Source organism: Microtus oregoni, unplaced genomic scaffold, assembly GCF_018167655.1.
Source record: "Microtus oregoni isolate MIOR12 unplaced genomic scaffold, Mior012 000053F_ref0000044, whole genome shotgun sequence".
Taxonomy (NCBI): Eukaryota; Metazoa; Chordata; class Mammalia; order Rodentia; family Cricetidae; genus Microtus; species Microtus oregoni.
In genome coordinates, this window is record NW_024543829.1 from 2002245 (window position 1) to 2022496 (window position 20252).

The 20252-nt window shown below is 32.2% G+C and overlaps 1 protein-coding gene across 2 annotated transcripts in view; it reads left to right on the top strand.

Annotated features, from left to right (window-relative positions):
- The window catches only part of Csmd3 (CUB and Sushi multiple domains 3), a 976611-nt gene that overhangs the window by 302417 nt on the left and 653942 nt on the right, over positions 1–20252 (top strand). For both annotated transcript variants that reach the window (XM_041637611.1, XM_041637612.1), the window contains exon 6: positions 3756–3868. In XM_041637611.1, the coding sequence (XP_041493545.1) occupies positions 3756–3868 (113 nt within the window). The remainder of the gene's footprint in view (positions 1–3755; positions 3869–20252) is intronic.

A 20252-nucleotide genomic window follows, 5' to 3' on the forward strand; every position in this document is an offset into this window, starting at 1 on the left:
TACAATTACTCATTGCAGGGATGGCAAGGTGGAGTTTAGATGTGAGGATCATAGCCGGCCAGGAAAATTGTAAGAGATGCTGGTGTTCTTTTCACCTCTTCATTTGCCCCTGTATTTTTTATGCATCCCCAGCCTATGGAATCATTCTAACCATACTTACAGGACATTTTCCTAATTGATTGGTTAATTCCATCTGCAATCACCCCTATCAAACATTTTGATAATTCTACCTTAATTGCCTATGTTGTTCTAAATTCATTCAACTAAACAATGAATATTACCTATCCCATCAAGCCAGTTCACACATCTGTCACAGAAAATGCAAATTATACATTTGGCTACCTCTACCATTTGCTCAAGACTCGCATAGGTTTCTCAAAATCATTCTATTCATGAATTAAGTGAATAACACTTTTTTCCCCCAAAGAGAAACTGAAAAAAAAATTATAACATTGGCAACTTATCTGCTTTAATTATATAAGGAATGTGGCACTTCTTAAGACTATATAATTAACTCCTTCTAGATATGAATAATAAACAGTATTGATTATTTCTAGACGGTTTCTGTAATATATATTCCACTACATGACATTTACTCTTCATAAATACAAAGCACACACATACAAAGACAACTTGTTGTAAAGTTTATCAATTTCTTAGATAAAACAAAAATAACTATAAGACAAGTATGGTTACATAAGGGCAACTTTTAAAAAGACACTGAGAAGTCTTCCCAAATTCTAAGGACACTTTTGTTACAAAAGTTCAGAAAGTAATTTGAGACATTTGTAACAGGTTATAACTTTATTCAATTAGGTTTTTTTGTTATCCTCAAGTTAAAAACTCTCAATGACTACTTCTTAGCTAATTACTACCATTTGAAAAGTTAGTAATGTAGACAAAGGTAAGAGAACTACGAGCCATCAGTTCTGAAAAGCACTTTGGGTCTCAGACCACATACATGGTGGGCATTATAAAATTCTTAGAAAGCAAATGTCATTCTAGATGTGTTACAAATAGAATAAAAGCTGAAACTATTTGATACTGGTCTAAAATTTGAATAAAATGTGCTGTTGAACAAGAACAAATAAGTATATTCTTAAAATTAACTTTATGCTATAGTAATGTTGGTTTTTACTTTTTATGATTAAATCCAATACTTCAATAGAACAACTCAATTAATGTACTTAATAGTAAGGATTTAACATGATACAAGAAAATCTCTAATATTGGGAAAAATAAAAAGCTTACAGCTGCATAAAGTAAGAAATGAGACAAGAAAGGACACAAGGTACACTCTAAGGATATAGGAGATTAAGCATCTAGTATAACCTTCCTACTTTAAAGCTGGCTTGTCTGACAATGATTAAGAGTAAGTAAATAAAGTTGAATTATATTTATTTCAGTCCTAAAAAGAAGTACATTAAAGTGTCCTAAGATAAGATAAATGAATAAATCAGAGGAGTTCAAATTGTGACCGAACACAGGACAATTAATTTAACAAGGTCATGGGGAAAAGAATATATCTGAAGAAAGCATCTCATCTCAGTGCCTAACAAGAAAAGATGTCAAACAGGTAAAAGAACAAGAGAGAAAGAACAAGAGAAAGAGAGACAAGTAGGAAAATGAGAGAGCTGTGGTAACAGTTAGGATTCAGAGTATTGAGAATAGGAAAAATATCTCTTTGGTATTGACTGTATCTATGAATACTGAGGATAAAATACAGATAGGTCAGTATATCTGATTTTATGGATTTTAAAATTATTTTTAAAGCAAATTAAATTAATATTTGAATTTTTAATATATATGCTATATTTATATCATTTTCTTTTTTTATTTTTTTATTGAAAAACAAATTTACGCCTCCTCCCAGCCTCCCATTTTTCTCCCCCTCCTCCTCCTCCTCCTCCTCTCCCCTTCCCTCCACTCTTCTCCCCCTCCCTCTCCAGTCTGATTTTCCCCTCGCACAATACCTTCTTTGCCCTTCAATTCATACTCTCTTTTACATTAAATATTACTGATACAAATTGATATAAATATGTAACATATACAAATATATGTTATATATAAAATATGTGTGTAACTTGTATACACATATGTTATATATAATGTATAGATATATGATAAACATCCAAATATGTGTTATATATGATATATCTATTTGTGGCCTATATACATATATGTGTACCACATGTATCTTATCTATTATATATAAGATTTAGATACATAGATATGTTGGTGATTACAATAAAGTAGTCCCAACCTAGCTCATAACGGAGTATAATAAACGTTTTTTTTTTTATTTAGGGGTAGACACACAGATCCACAGTCCTCTGCACAAGCGGGAAACAGGACCTGAATCCATCAGCCAAAGAGGTGTACACATTCATTTTTCCATATGTTCACATAGGACCCAAGACAACACCCAAAGTGACCACCAATTTAAATGTCATTGGCTAAAGGTGTTTCCCCAGCAACTCTCCCTTTTTTAATGGCTGTTGGCAGAAGGAATTCCCCCAGAATAGATAGATAGATAGATGATAGATGATAGATAGATAGATAGATAGATAGATAGATAGATAGACGAGCAAAATCGTGTCTATTTAGTACTGCCTCTAAGTATATGATTTTAAGACTGACCAGTCGGTATTAGAACATAAAGTAAATCATTACTTCCTGTTAAAGGGACTTCTTTCTGTACTCATTAATTTCAGTAGATATTCATCTAGCCATGGGGCCTGACACATTTGCCTGTACCATGCTGTCATGTAAATTGTCATTATTCATACCTTTGTTAGACAGCCATTTTGTTGAGTGTACTGTTTATTTTCTGTTAACTGGGGAAAATATAGACATATCTGAGAAAAGGGAACCTTAACTGAGAATATACATTCATAAGATTGGCATATAAGCAAGTCTTTAGTCTAGTGTCTTGATTAATGCTTGATTGGGAAAGTCCAGCTCATCAGAGGTGGTATTATTCCTAGGTGGATGGTTTTGGTTTGTATAAGAAAATAGACTGAGCAAGACATGAAGAGCAAGCCAATAAGCAGGACTCCTCAAAGGTTTCTTTTGCATATCCTCCCATGAGGTTCTTGTCTTGAGTTCCTTCCTTGAATTTATGATGAACTGTTTGGGTGATATAAGGGGAAATAAACGCTTTCCTCAAAAGTTGCCTCAGGTCATGATTTCTTATCACAGTAATATAAGCTGTAACTATTAATTGAGATTTCACAGGTGCAGCTTCCCTGCAATATATAAAGATACAATCTCACAACAGACTTTCTTATGCTCTGGTTCTTGCAGTCTTTCTAACCCTCTACAGAAAGAATCCTTTAGCCCTAGGTTTAAGGATTGCTTTGGGGGGCTTATTAACTAGAATGGACACTTCAAGGTCAGTTGTTCTGTGCACAGAAATGCCATGAGTATTACCATCAATTAAATGCTCAATGCCTTTATTATTAAGGTGGTAATTCTATTAAGAGAGTAAACTAGTTTTACAGAGTTGTAAATTTTACAGTAGATTTCAGTAATACATGAAACCTGATGAAAACAGAATGGTTAAAATTATACAATTATACTATGATTAATTTTATAATACATAAATATTTTTGCATTTCCTTAAAAAGTTGGCAGTATAAAGTCATTTTTTTTTATATTTTATGCAGGAAGAAACTTTTTGGTTCCAAGTCAGTTAGACTTTTTACTGCCGAAAAGCTTTTTAAATTTTTATGTTGTTGTCTTTCATAATTCAGGTTGTCTGGAATGAATATACCACCACCAATTATCAGCAACAAAAACTGGCTCAGACTACATTTTGTTACAGACAGCAATCACCGCTACCGTGGTTTCAGTGCTCCTTACCAAGGTATGTTTAATGATCACCTCTGCTTCCCGTGATGGATAAAATGATTTTTGTATGCACAACTGCATTTGGTGCTCTGAGAAAAATGCCTTTAACATTTATGAAGAGATGTAGATCAGAAAGGAATGCCAATGTTTCTATGAAATAATGTGATTCTAAGTAAATAGATATTAAAGCTAATAGATTCCTATAGCACAATGATCAAGGTGAAAAACTTTATGACTTCTAGAATGTATTTTTGCAGAAAATACAATATTTGTATTTAAAGACACTGTTCAACAGAAAGCATGCTGCAAAATCTTGCAGAAATCCTATATTGGGAATGGGATCTTTATCACCTTAAATCCATTTTCATACATAGTTTGTCTGTTATTGTAAGTGCAATTTACCTTAATAGAATTTTTTTCTACTGATAGTATTAGCAGGGATAATCTCGAAAGACTAGGCTATAATTTTTAATGTGTTACTTTGGAAAACTCATAGGGACAAATTTAGTAAGATGATAAAGCACTAACAGCAATATAACTTAAACAGTATTAAGTGATATTATGTGTTCCTAGTGGACACAATATAGACTCCAGGTATAGTAAGTAAGTTGCTTTACTCTCCCTGATGCACCAGGCACTGCTTAAGCCTTACGGGACATTACCATGGTTACATATTCCATTTATTTTCTTTGGTTTTGATTTTAGTCTTTTAAATAATTATTCTGATATTCTTTGATCTTAAGCATTTGATAAATTAAATGTGGGGTCTATAGGTAGCTTACACTTATTTATTGAAAAACTATCAGAAACACATGCTGCCTTTTGCACTACAAATAACAGAAATAATAGTTTGAAGACAAGAGACCTCTGCCTATGTTGGACCAACAAGGATTCTCTCAATAACAACAGGTTAATATGTGTTGTATCTTGAAAAATTAGTAGAGTATTCAATATTGTTATAATAAAAATTCCCAATAGAACAACTTAAATAATTTATAGAGTAGTACCTAAAGAAACTCCTTAATAAAATGTCTTTACACAACAAATGAATGAAGCTTGAGTGCAAATCTGCTTTAAAACTGTATAATTTGAGCACGCCTTTGATCCCAGCACTTTGGAGGCAAAGGCAGGCGGGTCTCTGTGAGTTCGAGGACAGCCTGGTCTACAAGAGCTAGTTCCAGGACAGGCTGTAAAACTACCGTGAAACCCTGTTTCGAAAAACCAATAAAAAAAACAAAAACTGTATAATTTGTTAATTATTCCCCATAACAGAAAATGTACCCATACAAGTTAATATAGGTTAAAGATAAATATACATAGAAAATTGTACTTTCATAGCTTTTATTAGTACAGGTGTTTCATACATTAATAATATGAATTTATTAAACTTCTGTTTCTTTTAACATTTGAATAGAAGATTTTATCTGTTTCCCTAGACCAACTTGTACTTTTGAAAAATGCATGTCAGAAGCCAGCGTTCCTCCTTTAAAACAATAAATGATTATCAAATGAGTATCGTGGACTCTTTAGTTTCTAGGTTCACCTCTCTACTTGTCTCATTTTTCCACCACTACCTTAAGGTTGTGATTCTTCTACACAGTGAATTGAAACATATAGAGTGGCTAGAATTAAAAAAAAAATTAACCGCCTAACTTTTGTGATTGATTATCGTCTAGATTAGACTCAGTCAGTCTTCCTATTAGATTCCTTCTATTTAACTGATAGAAGTAATAGGTATCATTTGGTTTAAATAAGAAAACGTGAGGATAATCAAGTCTATCTCAAAATTAAATGATACCTTATTTTTAGCATAACCTGATTTTATAAAACTGTATTATCACTTGTTTTTTTTTTTATTTTTTATTTTTTGAGTTATGAGGCAATGGCATGGAATACCAGCAGACTACATTTGATTATTTTCACTCTTCTACCTTCAATCTTACATTTACTTCAATAGTATTTAAAATGACTTAGTTAAATTTCTTCACTACTGGCTGTCTCTATGACACTGAAAATGATGCATAAATAAATTGATAAAACCCGAAAAGGAAGTATTTGGGAAGTTTAGCTTATTTCTATCATCAGAGTATAAGGATCAATAGGTAGAGTGATTTTAGTGTAGGATACAGAAACACACACAGCTCACACTCTAGCAGAAATGAAAATGAAGTGGATTAAGAATGTAGAACTATGATTATAATAATATAAAATGTAAATATTTTATTATTGGATTGCATTATTTTTAAGTTTACAATTTAATATTTCTAATTTTACTCCCAAATGGTTTTAAAAATAGATTCTGTTGGAAGAGCAATTACCCAAATCATAAGCAAATGAGCACTCTGGAATTTATAGAAAACTTCAAAAATTAATTTTAAAAGCATTGATATGCCAGACAGCAACAATATATCCTTGTATTCCATGGTGGTCATGTACTGTACTATATTACCCTTTTATTAGTTGTATCTATCATAAAACAAATTTATAGATAATTTATGGGAAATTAACTTTGTTAAAGAAAGACCTAATTTTCCATAACTCTAACATCAAAAGTTTCCAATAATTATTATTTAGAAAGGCATAATTTAGAATTCAGTGTTTCAAAAGAACTCTGGATTTCCCCAAACTGAGTATTTTACACTAATCCTATGCCTGGTTTGTTTATTTAATCTGTGTTCTTATTAAATACCAAGGGAATTAACTTTAAACTATTAAATTCTTAACTGCAGTACATTAACTATTTTTAGATCTCCCCCTAGTTAATGGAGCATGCAACAGTGTGTTTTCCCAAGCAAAGCTTCCATCACCTTGTTTTATAAACTCCCTACATTTTTTTTTACTGAACATGGATAGATTTTTTTTTGGGGGGGGGTGTGTTAAACATGGGCTGAGCATTCAAGGCTAACACATAAACAGAGGCCGGGTATACAATGCTAGTACTTAATCTTCTGTTTGACTCAAATGTAGTAAGAAAAGTTATGATTTAAACGGAGACTTTCTCACATGTAAACTATTCCCTTTGAGGTCTTATACTGAGCTTGCTAACTCCCCCCAGTATCAAGGATCTCCTTTCATTAAGCTAATCACACTAGAAGCATTCTATGTTAAAATTTTTAGTTAGCAAGAATTACAGTTACAGTATTTATATCTACTTTATCTTGCTTGATACCTGTTTTGTTTTATGCAATTTTACTATGTTAAAATTAAAACCTTCCTTTTTATTTAGACAGAAAAGGGGAGATAAGAGATTTGTGTCTATATGCTGTGACTATGTTATATTACTATTGGTTAATAAAGAGGCTGTTTCAGCCAAAAAAAAAAAACTTAGTTTTTCTTTGATCATTTAAATATTGCTTTTATTTCATTGCATTAGTTTCCTATCAATAAAATTATTCAACATTCAAATCTCATTGAACATCTTTTAGCGACAACACTCTCAAACTGTGCTGTTTCTTACTTAAACATTATATATGTTTTGTAAATTGTGATATTTGAATGCTTTCTCATTTGAAGGCAGCTTCATCTTACGGACACGATATTCAGCATAAATCTAAAAATCTTATTTCCATTTTCATACATGCATGACCATGCTTTAGAAGATTTGGATTTTCCTAAATGTGTAACTGACTAGTAAAGAAAAGTTTACCACAACATGATGTTTACTTGAGGATGTTTTTGCTATTGTTAGATTAAGGCTTTATTAATTGAATATAAAAAACTACCATTATATTGCATTTTAAATTTATTTAGCATTCTACCCTCTCAGTTTCTAATGTGACATTGTAGATCCTATAAATGTTGACACCAATATAACTATCAGAGACATATAAGCAACTTCAGCATTAAATCAGTTCTATAGATACTGGTTTATTCTTTCATGCTTATTTATTCCTTAAGGCTTACTAGGTATTATTCATCTTGTATAGGAAAATACAGTATAAGCAATCTCTAAACTCTACAGTCTACTAATACTCATAAATAATCTTTAAATTTTGTTAAAGGTAATTCCTATTTCAAGATCAGCTAGGAATCACTGGGCATGTATCTTACAAGCAACATCTATTAATTGGGTGTACTTTGTAACTGCAAGGAAAACATGCTTCCATTAACCTTGGCTATAACACAGTACTTTAAATAGTGAATGTTTAAATATAAACCTGGGATAAATTAAACCCTTACACAAACAAAAGTATCTTTGCAATATTTAACCCATAAAATATATTGAGATGAATTTGATGTAAATGCACTTACACAGTACAAATTACACAATATAATTTGTTTTTTTGTTTTTGTTTTTTTTCAAGACAGGGTTTCTCTGTGGCTTTGGAGCCTGTCCTGGAACTAGCTCTGTAGACCAGGCTGGTCTCGAACTCACAGAGATCCGCCTGCCTCTGCCTCCCGAGTGCTGGGATTAAAGACGTGCGCCACCATCGCCCGGCTTCACAATATAATTTGTAAACAGCGTATCTTATTAGGGTAATGAAATGGGGACCCAAAGATGAGGATTCTGCCAATCAATTCTAAATATCTAAAATACATTACTGGTTCAGTATTGAGATTTATGCTCTTCACTCTCTCTCTCAACCTTTTATTTGTATTTGTTCCATTACTTTGTGATGAATGGGTCTTCTCTTGTTTTAGCCTGGAACTCTCTACGTAACTGACACAAATCACAGAAGCCAGACATACTCTATCTATGTAAATATGAAGAATTTTGAGATTTATTGGTGTAAAAAAAATTGTATATTAAATAAAGCAATTTTAGTGGAATGAGATTATCCACTGTTTAGAATAAGTGAAAAATCACATATCTCAGTCAGGAGGAGAAAATGCTTTAAATATTGAGACTGAACTGGATAATTAATTTCAGGAACCAGAATTAAAAATGAAAAGTGAGAAGTCTTCCATAACTCACAGTTACAATGAATATGCCCATATTTAAAAAAATCATTTATGGAACTACTTTTTAAATGTGGTATTTTGTAAGTAAAACTGGTAAATAATTTTTCCCTAAAATATTTTTCTTAGTTTATATTCCAGGCTTAATATAAAAATAAACCAAAAAGATTTCTGTGAAAATGACAGCTTTGTGGCTTTGCTTTTATTTTAATTTCTGTTTTACTGATTCAATTAACCGTGCATTTTAATTTTAACACCTCTGTTTTTATTATGATATTCTCACACATCCATTCTTAATTAATTTTAATTATTATTTATTTAACAGGATGTAAGACCTCCCATATTGCTAGTTGTGATACCCTGCCTTATAATTTGATACCACTGTATTCTCATGTCTCTTCTGAATGTATTGGACCAGGCAGTCAGTGTCTACTGTATTTGCTATGGTTCAATGGATTTCTTTAGGGTAAATAGAGTGAAGGAAGCTTTGTAGTTCTTGATGAATACACATCAATTCCATAGAATATATACATTTTCGTAAGCTAGTAGCTTTTCTTAAACTTCTAATACATTAATTATTATGGGAAAATCATGAATGATATTCTTGAATTCATCACAAACCCTCCTATCATAAATACAGCACCTGCATTATTTTAACCTTATGGTATAAGCTATCATTTTCTACTTACTGAATTTTTTGAGAACAAAAAATTTAAATTTTCTAGTGTTTAGTATTTGTTATTGATGCAAATTTTTTCTTATTTGGATATGAGTACTTTTTTTCTTTAAGTTTCTTTCAACCCTGAATAGTACCTGGGAATTTTTCTACTGTAAATTTTGTTATAGGATAAAAACAAATCAGGAAAGAAAATCTATTTTTATTATTGCATTAGTAGTTTTTCTTGCCTATGGAATTTATTCTTTTAATTAGCATTGTAAACATAAAAAGCACAAATAAACGGTATAATTTGAGACTCAAAGTAATCTCTATACATAGTTATAGGACTGCTTAAGGTAACACTAACTTTTATTCCATTAGTATTTACTCTGTCATGTAAATGAATATTTCATATTCATGCCAATATAAAGCATAAGACTCCTAAAAATTGAAAGTATTTAAAATTCATTAATTTATTTTCAAAAGACCATATTGTGAAAAATTCTAGTTTTAGAGATAATTTTTAATAAATATTGAACGAAGCACTAGCTTTTTACAAAATTGTGATTCTGAGATTAAATTTAGCCATCTTTTCATAGATCTCAAGTCTAAATTCTGTTAGTAAATTATAGACTTGTAATGTTCAGTAAATTGACTAATTATTGCTTTATTTCAAATTTCCAATGCAAAGAATATAAAAAAGGAATTGCATAAAGTATTCTCATCAGGACAAAATTTGACAATCATTTCTCTCAATTCCAGTAAAGTACGGCCTGTTTTTAAAAATATATTTTAACTTGCTAACCTTGTTAATGCGAAAAATGCCGCTTATGTATATGCAAATACATATATGTTGGGACAACAATTCATAAAAAAATGCCTATGTGTTTTAAAGGGAGCAAATAGGGATATTTGGGATGGCTAGAGTGGAGGAAGGGATGAAATGTATATTATATTCTCATCCAAAAAAGAAATAATACTAAGAAATGAAGTCATGTATTATTGGACTATAGTAGTAGTATGCTTGCCTAGAATGTCTAAGTTTCACAGTTTGATCTCATAAATCATGAGTTGTGCATGCCAGTTATTAAAGCACCAGGATAGTAGAGGCACTGAAGATTAGAAATTCAAAGTCATCTCAGCTCCCTAACAAGTTTGAGGCCTGTCTGGGAGAGTTAACCTACCTAAAAAATTTAAATAAATAAGGCGGATTTATTTATTTATTTAGAATAAGATATAATGTCATCGTACATAACTGTTAGGAAAGAAATTGGGGGTCCCTTAATATTGTCTAGGTGATTTATAATTCACTCATTCTGGTTATGGACTAATACAAAATATTAACAGAGAGACGACACAGACAGGCTGGGTAAAATCATTCACACACACACAAAAAACAAAAAACAAAACAAAAAAAAAAACAGGTACTTTAGGGAGTCATCTTGAGGAATCCAGATTTTATCAGGATCACATATGTCAGATTTTTAACATGCAAAGAGTAACAGGAAAGACACGGTGAAATAGTGAATTGAACTGAAATATATAATATAAATCAGTAGTTTAGATGTTTCTGGAGATTTTTGTGTAAGTTTTTATTACTTCCCAAGGAGTAGAACTAATTCCTGTGGTATTGAAATCAATATGACTTTGATATGGCTAAGCAGGATACATTATGAATGCTTCTTTTAAAACTGACAACTTAAATAATACTTTGTTTTCCATGTCATTTCAAGTCAGAATAAACGTATTAGCCTTTTTGATATTAAAAATTCAAAATAATGTAAATTTATACCATCTTACTTCATAATCTCCTAGACTGTGAGATTGTAAAAACAGATGAGAACATAACTCTTATGCATACTTTTATAAAATATACCATGCAGTTAGAACACAATGTACTCTACTGATAATAAATTATTAGATAAAAATTCTATTTATTCACTAATTGGAAGAGTAGTAATGAAATAAGCTAAATAAGCTAATTAGTGAAACAGTTTTATTTATGTCACACATACAATTCTGTTACAGAGGAAACAGCATGTGCTACTGTCTTTTAAGTTAAAACTATTTTTTGCATATGTACTCCTTTGTTAGGATGAGTGCTAAGGGTTTCAGGGTATGAACACTTTTTTTTTTTCCTTCTTTTTGTGAACATTTAGATAAGTAAGAATAGCCTATGATTCTAAGTACTGGTTGAATGTAACCAAGTAATTGACTTAAAACGTTTGTTCTCATGAGCGTACTGGTTGTATTAGAGATGTTACTTATTAGTAAGTAAGTCACCTGTGAGCATTCATTGTTGATGTAACGAGGAAATCATGAGCTAGTCTCCTAGCATGAAGTCAGTTATGTCCTTTGTATTCCATGATTTCTTTCACAAAAACTTCCATCAATCTAGCTAAAGTTCTTTGAAGCCATACTATCATAGGCCTTTGATCTTTATTTGCCATGAGTGTCACCTAACCAAGCCCTTGTTCTCTGTTGCTTCACTTAGCCCTAACTGCAACTCAAGAGTTAGCTTTCAATGACGTTTAAGAATCCAACTAGATAAACATACTTTACTATCTTTTACATTTCTACTTTGCTGAATGTGGATGTTTAAGTAAGAGTTGACATTTTTCTATGGGTTATTAATTTCAGAAGAAATAGATGTAGTACAGCAACTAGTGTATAGGATACTATCTTGGGTATCTGTGCTATCCCTCACTAACCCCCATCATCCATACAGTTCTTTTAGAAGCATGCAGCTTAGACCTATTGTTATTGGATGGGGAGGATTTGCTTTTATTATGTGCTTATCTTAAGTTAACAAACTTTTTAACTGAGCCTTTCAGTTTGCATCTAATTCTAAAACAAAGGACATATGTAAAATTGATTAGTCCATTATCCCTTTAATTGCATCATGACTTAATAGAAATTTAATTTTCAAAAGAAGTTTGGAGGAATTCAATGGGCTTGAAAGAGATGAAACAAAATCGTATTTTTTCTGTCTGGATTTCCAGCATTCGTATTGTATGTATTAAAAAAACAAATGTGATACAAGCATAAATAATGAGTTACACTTTGCAGAATATCTGCTTATGCTCCATTTTACATAATCCTCCCACCTCTATTTTATCTAGCTTAATGCAAAGACCTTAGGACAAGTTACTTATATACGAACTGCCCAAGGACATATGAAAAGGTAACAAGTGGAGCCTGATCAAAGCCTCCACATATCCTGTTGAACTCTATGCCTCACCCTGTATTCAACCAGAGAAGGAGGCATTCGTTCAGAAGCTATTTGAGAATGCAGCAGATCTGTCAAAATGCAGTAAGGGCAAAGTCTCATCATGCAGTTGCAGACATGAGTCTTAAGGCTTGCAGTGCTCTGATTCCCATCAGTGTTAATATATAGATATGCACATATGTAGAGATGAAAAGTAAACTGTTACCAAATGATCATTTTGAAATTAGAGAGCATTCATAAAACACTTTGTCTGCCTGAGAATAAGAACCAGAGAAACTATTAGCCCAGATTACCGTTGCTAACTTAGCATTAGCAGTGTTATTATTCTTAATGTTTGACTGATACTTAATTCAAAGACAGTTTCAAGCACATCGTTTGTAAAAAAGGCACTGTTGCAGAGAGTATTCAAGTCATTCAAAGAAATTAGTAGAGACTTTAATGTTCTCTGTTTATATTGTTTCTGGGTGTATTTTTGGCTGATTTCTTTGGGGGAAAGCAAACTATGTAACTATATAATCACACAATGATAAAGTTATAATCAGTAATCCAAATCATACAATTGGCTAATAACTTTTAAATGAACCCTGTGAGGTATCAATAGATTGTGTTGCTGTGTACAAACATTCACACACACACACACACACACACACACACACACACACACATAAGGCATCTGTTGTATGCTCATCAAGTCTTATATTTGTGAGGATTTGTAGAAACCTAACAAGTAGTTATAAAATAGTGACGTGAAAGAGATACAGGGCATTTTTGTTTAAATGCTAAAATTCAATGTGTTATTTATCTTATACAGAATCATCCTTGGTACTATGGAGTGTATCTTCCCTTCCTCAAGACAACCAATTAAGTACGGTTTAGAATGTCCATGACTAACAATGACCTCAATAAATCCAGGTCATACACCCATCAGACTTCCAATATGATATAAATTTTCATATCCTAATATTATAAAAAATAGCTCAGTCAAGTTTTTCTCAATTCAGTTATTGAAATGGTAAGATGATAGAAACAGAAAGTAAGGATGGGAAAGGGAGAAAGACCACACAGAAATACAGAAATTCTCAGACACAAGACAATGACGGATTCTAAAGTTTATATTATCTGCATGCAAGTCATGTAGAAAGAGCCACAGTCTGTCCTGTCCTCTCTCCACATTGCCAGGAGATCTTTGAATTCACCCTGAAAAGCACAGCTTCAGTCTGACACATCATCAGTGACCACTCCTGTGAAAGCCTTCAGTGCCCTTTATCTTCTAATTAACTTCTCCCTGGCCTGAGGCTTTCAACAATCCACTAATGAAAACTTCAACAATAGCAGCAATGCAACATACATTAATATAGTTTACCTGCTCCTGTGGCCATTTGATAAACATTAAAATAAGCAGGGATAAATGCCTTAATTTAACAAGTATGTGGAAAGCAAATACCCATTGTAAAATATGAACTGTTATGTTTTGTATTGTGCTTTTCATAATATATTTTGAAAGCTAGGTACTTTTTGTGCTTATTTGCATGTTTCTAATTGAATGTTATTCTTTGAGAATTGCTGATTTTTTTACTAGATTAGAATAACGTATTTTTCATAATTGACATAGAGCTTGAGTTGGCTACTCACTATTATTTATTAACTCCTAATTGTTGTCTCCATCACTATGGAATCAAATAAAGTTAATGATGAATGAATGCATTGGCCTGGGGAGGTAGCATTTCCCAGCACTTCTGCCATATTACCACTGTAACGATAGCATACTCTGACTCTTCTGGCACTGGGTTCATTTTGGGTCTTTCCTTTATCATTTTGCTCTCAAAACCACCTGTTCTTTGAGAAATCATGAACCTTGCAAACCACATATTAAATTATGTAAATCTTAAAATATTTATAAAGTGCGCCAGCCAGCCAGAAATACCTTAATTACTTTATTAAACATTGAGACTCCCCTAAATGCATAAGAAACATTAAACCAAATTCAATTTTTGTTTTCAAGCTTTCTATTGGGTTAGACAAATTTAAACCAGAAAGTGCCCCAGAGCAAGTGTTCTTCCTCCATCTAGCGTTATATGCTTGGAAATGGAATGGTTATCGTGTGCCTGACTGCATGGAAAGCGAAGGAAAGCAGTTTCTTTCATAGGAAAATTCTATTGTCAAATAAAGGATACAACACGTTAAGTTTCCTTTAATGTGTGCAATGACTCTTCTGCCTCTTTCATGCCTTTGATTTCAAATTTAATGCTTTTTACATACTTGTGTGCACAGATGACCCTGCTGGATTCTTATCTTACTGTCAGAATTCTTCCCCTATACTTTATAATGTACTTTTGAGCGATGTTTATTTCCTTCCTTTGCTATCCAGCTTACTTAATTGGTCTACATAAGGCACTTCCATTTAATTAAATGTTAAGTATGGCTGTAGGCCAAATTAATTTCAATCTGAATTAACAATATTTTTTAATATTCCACAAGAGAATTATAATCTACAGTTTTGTTAACATTTGAGAATAACACATTTACAAAATGTTCAAATTTCTCTTCAAACAAAATGAAAAACTTTTTGGAAAATTTTTATATGCTAGGATCTCTTTAAATAAGATTTTATCAAAACTTTAATAAAAAAAAATTATCACTGACTTTACAATTTTTTATAAAGTAAAATGAAATTGATCAGTTTGAAAAAAAATTATATATCATGTATCTAATGCCCTCACAGAAGATTCAGAGTTGTATAAAGTATATGATATTCAGAAATTACTTTATAGGTTTTAGAAATATTGACCTAGATCTGTGTTGTATAATTTGAAGGCATGAGCAAGGCTGAACTGAATGCATAGCAACAGAATGTCTCTATAACAAAGCTTAGAGTTTTAACTTTTCTAAATATATGTTATTTTTCTGTATTAATTTTATAAATATTTCAATAAACTTTTGTATTTATGAGTTTGTTACCTTTCCTCTTCTCTTAAAATCTCTATCCTATATTTCACTTTAATAATATATTTAAATTTATAACAGACAAAATAAAATATTACCATTATGATAGTGTATTTATCCCAAAATCATTCTATATCCAGGCTAAAAATTTAATATCAACTTTAGAGTTTAAAATGTATAAAAAACACAGTTACTGATAGATTATCACTAGAAATATTAACATTAGCCATGTTTGTTGAAACATCATAAATTACTGATTTTTCTAAGGTAAAAGTTCAGTCTTTTGAAGGAAATACATACATACATAGATATATAGATATAGATATGTGTAGAAGCTAAAATAACTTAATAGAATTAGTTAAAATTGGAATATTTCAAATTCTATCTGGAATATTTTGACATTTTACAGTCATTTGAAATTTGTAGGTGCATTAATGTCAATTGTGACATATAAGTGAATAAGGGCATATTATTTTATAGCAAAATAAATTGACAGGACTTCCTGTACTTCTTTACTATTAATGTGATAATGACCAATAGTGAATATGTGTAATGTGGTTTTAAGCTATTTACACACAAAATGTCATTCTTCTGATATCCAGTCAGACCTGATAAACAGAAACTAAATATTATTAACTCTGCAATTTGAAATATAATTGATCAAATGATCAAATGGAACTGCATATATGTAATAGTTTTATCTTTGTGGAGTTATATAAATATAATACACAAACTTCACTTTAATCACAAATATAATGAACATCTTATATTAAAAAGCACCAGAGGAACATACAGTGAAGTGGAAAATAACTATAGATTTTTAAAAAAACATATTTCCCCAGTGATGTAACACGTTAAATGACAAGAAAATTTTCAGAACAAGAGTGGAGTGGGGTTGGGGGGGAGGACTTTGGACTTTCCACAGGGCAAGGAACCCTGACTGCTCTTCAGACTTGAGAGGGAGGGGGAGAGGAGTGGGGGGAGAGGGAGAGGAGTAGGGGGACAGGGAGAGGAGTGGGGGGGGAGGAGTGGGAGGCTGGGAGGAGGCGGAAATTGTCTTTTTTTCTCAATTAAAAAAAAAAAAGAATATTCACCTCATCATGCTTGCCACTTTGGGCAGTTCTGACAGTGGTGCCATTGGCATCATCATGAACTTAAGAATTATCTGACTTTATGATGTAGGAATTTGTGATTTTAAGCCCAAGTTTACCACTGTGTGTGGTAATAAAAATTAGTAGAGTACTTAAAAAAAAAGACAGCAGGACAGCTACAAAACCATAAGAATAAACTTTATACTTTTGGAGAATTTAGGACTCACTCGTGTAGTGAAAAGATATAATGATCAAGTGAAAGTTACTGAAATATCTTTGCAGAGTTTCATTATTAGAGCCATAGAAGAATTGCTAGGAGCTGAGACGAGCAAAACTTTTGATCTTTAAGGAGTTACTAATGAGTGTGTGTGTGCACGCACACTTGTGTATGTGTGTATTGTAAGTAGAAAAGTTATTGAATGAAATAACATTTATGTGTTTTAAATTACAGATAATATTACAGTATCTCATTTGAATAACCTGGTAGAAGACAGCTACTTAATTAAAATATTTAAATAGTAGGAAAAAGAAATTAGCAAATATGGTTTTTAGGAGGGCTATATTAAAATACAGATTTCATTTCTGCCCTTAGAACAATAAGAACCACAAAGAAAAATACTATTCTAAACATGGAATTTTGATGGGCTTTAAACTAGATTCTACTCATATTCATTGTTGTTTATTGAACAAGTATTTAAATTCATAGGATTTGATGAGTTCACTCCTAATTTTCAGTAATCTTAAAGACAAACTTGGATGAATCCACGGTAAAATAGCTTATCAAGTATTAGACCTTTGAGCAGATGATACAAGAACTGAAACAAATCGTTCATGGATCAGAAATGTGCATAAAAACTAAGATAGTGTGTTTTTGGAAAGCCAGAAACAAAGTGTTTTAGAAGAAGGAAATGGTGTGCTTAAACAATCTCTGCAAGCTGCTCTCTACCCCATTCCTCCAGTGAATGCTTATGAGAAACTTGGTTATTTTCTAATATTCATTTTTTGCAACTATCCTGCTCATACTTTTCTCTCACATGTATCGTGTCTGCCTCCATGATTGATGGGGGTCATCAGTATTCAGTTCTTACCTTAAAACAGACTAAGACAATTGTCACTGTTGATTATTTTTGTTTCTTGAACCATGTGTTCTGAATTTTGTTTATGAGACAGCACACCTTACTAATAATTCGTCTTCATTGATTTTTTCTTAGATTTTATATGTGAACTTAATAATGCTTCTATTCAAAGTTTCTGATTGATAGTCTCCTGAAATTCTGTGGGTTCCTAAGCTAATGGTTTATAATGTTGTATCTCCCTTTCAGATCTTCTGAACTGTACCACAGTTTCATGTATGCTAAATATCACAAAACATCTAATATTCTAGATTTTTAAGTGGATCTATGATTTTAATATCCTTATAAGTAAATTTCTGATATTTTATCATTATATCATCTTTGTAAGATTTCACATATGACTTTCCAGTTAATCAGATAAAAAATCTTTAAAGCGATTATTAAATTTTATCATTCAGGTCATCTCATATTATCAGAAATATTCAAGTATGGCTTCAAACTATCCTTGATAGGATTATCTTCTTCTATTTCCATGGCAATCACTTATTTCCATCCATAATTCTGTTCTGAATCATCACAACTTCTTCCTAAAAGACCTCTTTTGTGCCTTCCTTCAGCTTCCATGTCCTCAAGCAGCATAAAACATAAAGCAGTCTGTAAAACATAAAGTGTCAAAGTTAATCTTCATTATTCCTCACTTCAATGATTCTATCTTACCCAGAGTATGTCTGATTTACTTGGTAGATTTTGTTCGACTTTATTATTTCAATTACTTCCGTCTCCTATTCTCTTGCCATATTTGTCTGTGAGTAGTTCTAAAATTGTAATACATTTATTGCCAGGGACTTTGATTATGCTCTACCTTTTGTGTGGTTCATTCCAAAAATATTTGGTTACTTTAGAAATGCATAGTAAGTGAGCAAAGATGAGTCATGGAAATGGCAAGTAAATTCAAAAATTTCAGCCAAGTAAGGTAATAGAAATTTTAGTGCGTGTGTGCATGTGTGTTGTATTATCTGTAAGGAAAAAGGGGCATTATGAAACAAACAAGAGAGAGAGAGAGAGAGAGAGAGAAACAAAAAAATTACCATTGAGTTTGGAGTTTGTTCTGTGTTCACCTTCAACTAATGGGCTTGGATTCTACCCTTGCATATCAAGTGAGATTCACCGGAGAAAACAATTTTTTTCTTTCTGAGAGGATTCCAATTGGAGCCTGCTTCTGTGTTAGGTGTGCACATTTGTGTCCACGTCCTCTTTCAACACTTGTGCCCCATTAGGCCCAGACTTGTGCATGCCCTGTGCATACTGCTGTAGTAAGTGAGTTCATATGTTTGTTGATCCTTTATGACTAGATCTTTTTTTTGTGTGTGTGTCTTTCATCCCCACCATTTCTTAGAATCTTTCTCCCTCTCCTTTAATGTTCTGTGAGCCCTGTGGGAAGGGATTTAAAGGAAGCATCCCTTTAAGACAGAGTGCTCCAAAGCCCCTCATTCTTGCTACAATGTCAATAATGTGAGTCTTTGCATCTGTTACCATCTACCACGTGGAAGCTTCTATAGGAGTGGTGAGCAGAGCAAGACACTAATCTATGAGTATAGTAGATTGGGTCAGGAGTTGCTGGTTTCTTTTTAGTATAATGGTCATTTTTGGTTTTACCCCAGATTCCTGGACTATCCAGTCTCAGATTATTTGGCTCCCCAGCTATCTTGACCATGGTTTCTGTTTCATGGAGTGGGTCCTAAATCCAATAAAACAGTGGTTGGTTCCTCTCATATATTTTGTGGCACTGTTGCAACAGCTTATCTTACAGGCATGCAATCATTGTAAATGTGGAGGTTGTAGCTGGGTTGGTGTTGTCTAGTCTCTCCTACTATTGGGGATTCTCTTTAAGATTTCATATACACGTGTGAAGCTTCTACTCTAACAAGGTTGAGACAACCACTTAAATAACTCTTAGTTTTTGCTGTCCCTCCAGTATTCACTCTCTTCTTCTCCAATGCCTTCCTCATCCCTGTTTGATCTGACAATTCCAGCCTCCCTCTCCTCCATGGATTCATAACTATCTTTTCTGTCCCTATCCTAGGATAGCCTTATTACTATCCTACTCTAAACCTTATCTCTGTCATTATGAAGACTACATTCTGCTCATCAATGTTTTACCAGCCAAGATCCACATAAAAGTGAATATAAATCATGTTCATCTTTTTGTTTCAGGTTTACCATATTCAGTAGAATTTTTCTAGCTCCATCCAGGTATTTACAAATTTCATGAATGCATTTGGTTTTTATTTTTAACAATTGATTGATATTCCATGTGTAAATGTGTCATATTTTCTTTTCCATTCATCCACTGAATATCATTCAAGCTGTTTCCAATGTGTAATTATTATGAATAGGGAATCAGTGAATGCAGTTGTGAGAATATCTCTGTAGTAGGAATAAAGTCCTTGGGTATATGTCTAAGTATGGTATAGATGGATCTTGAGGTATATTTATTTACAGTTACT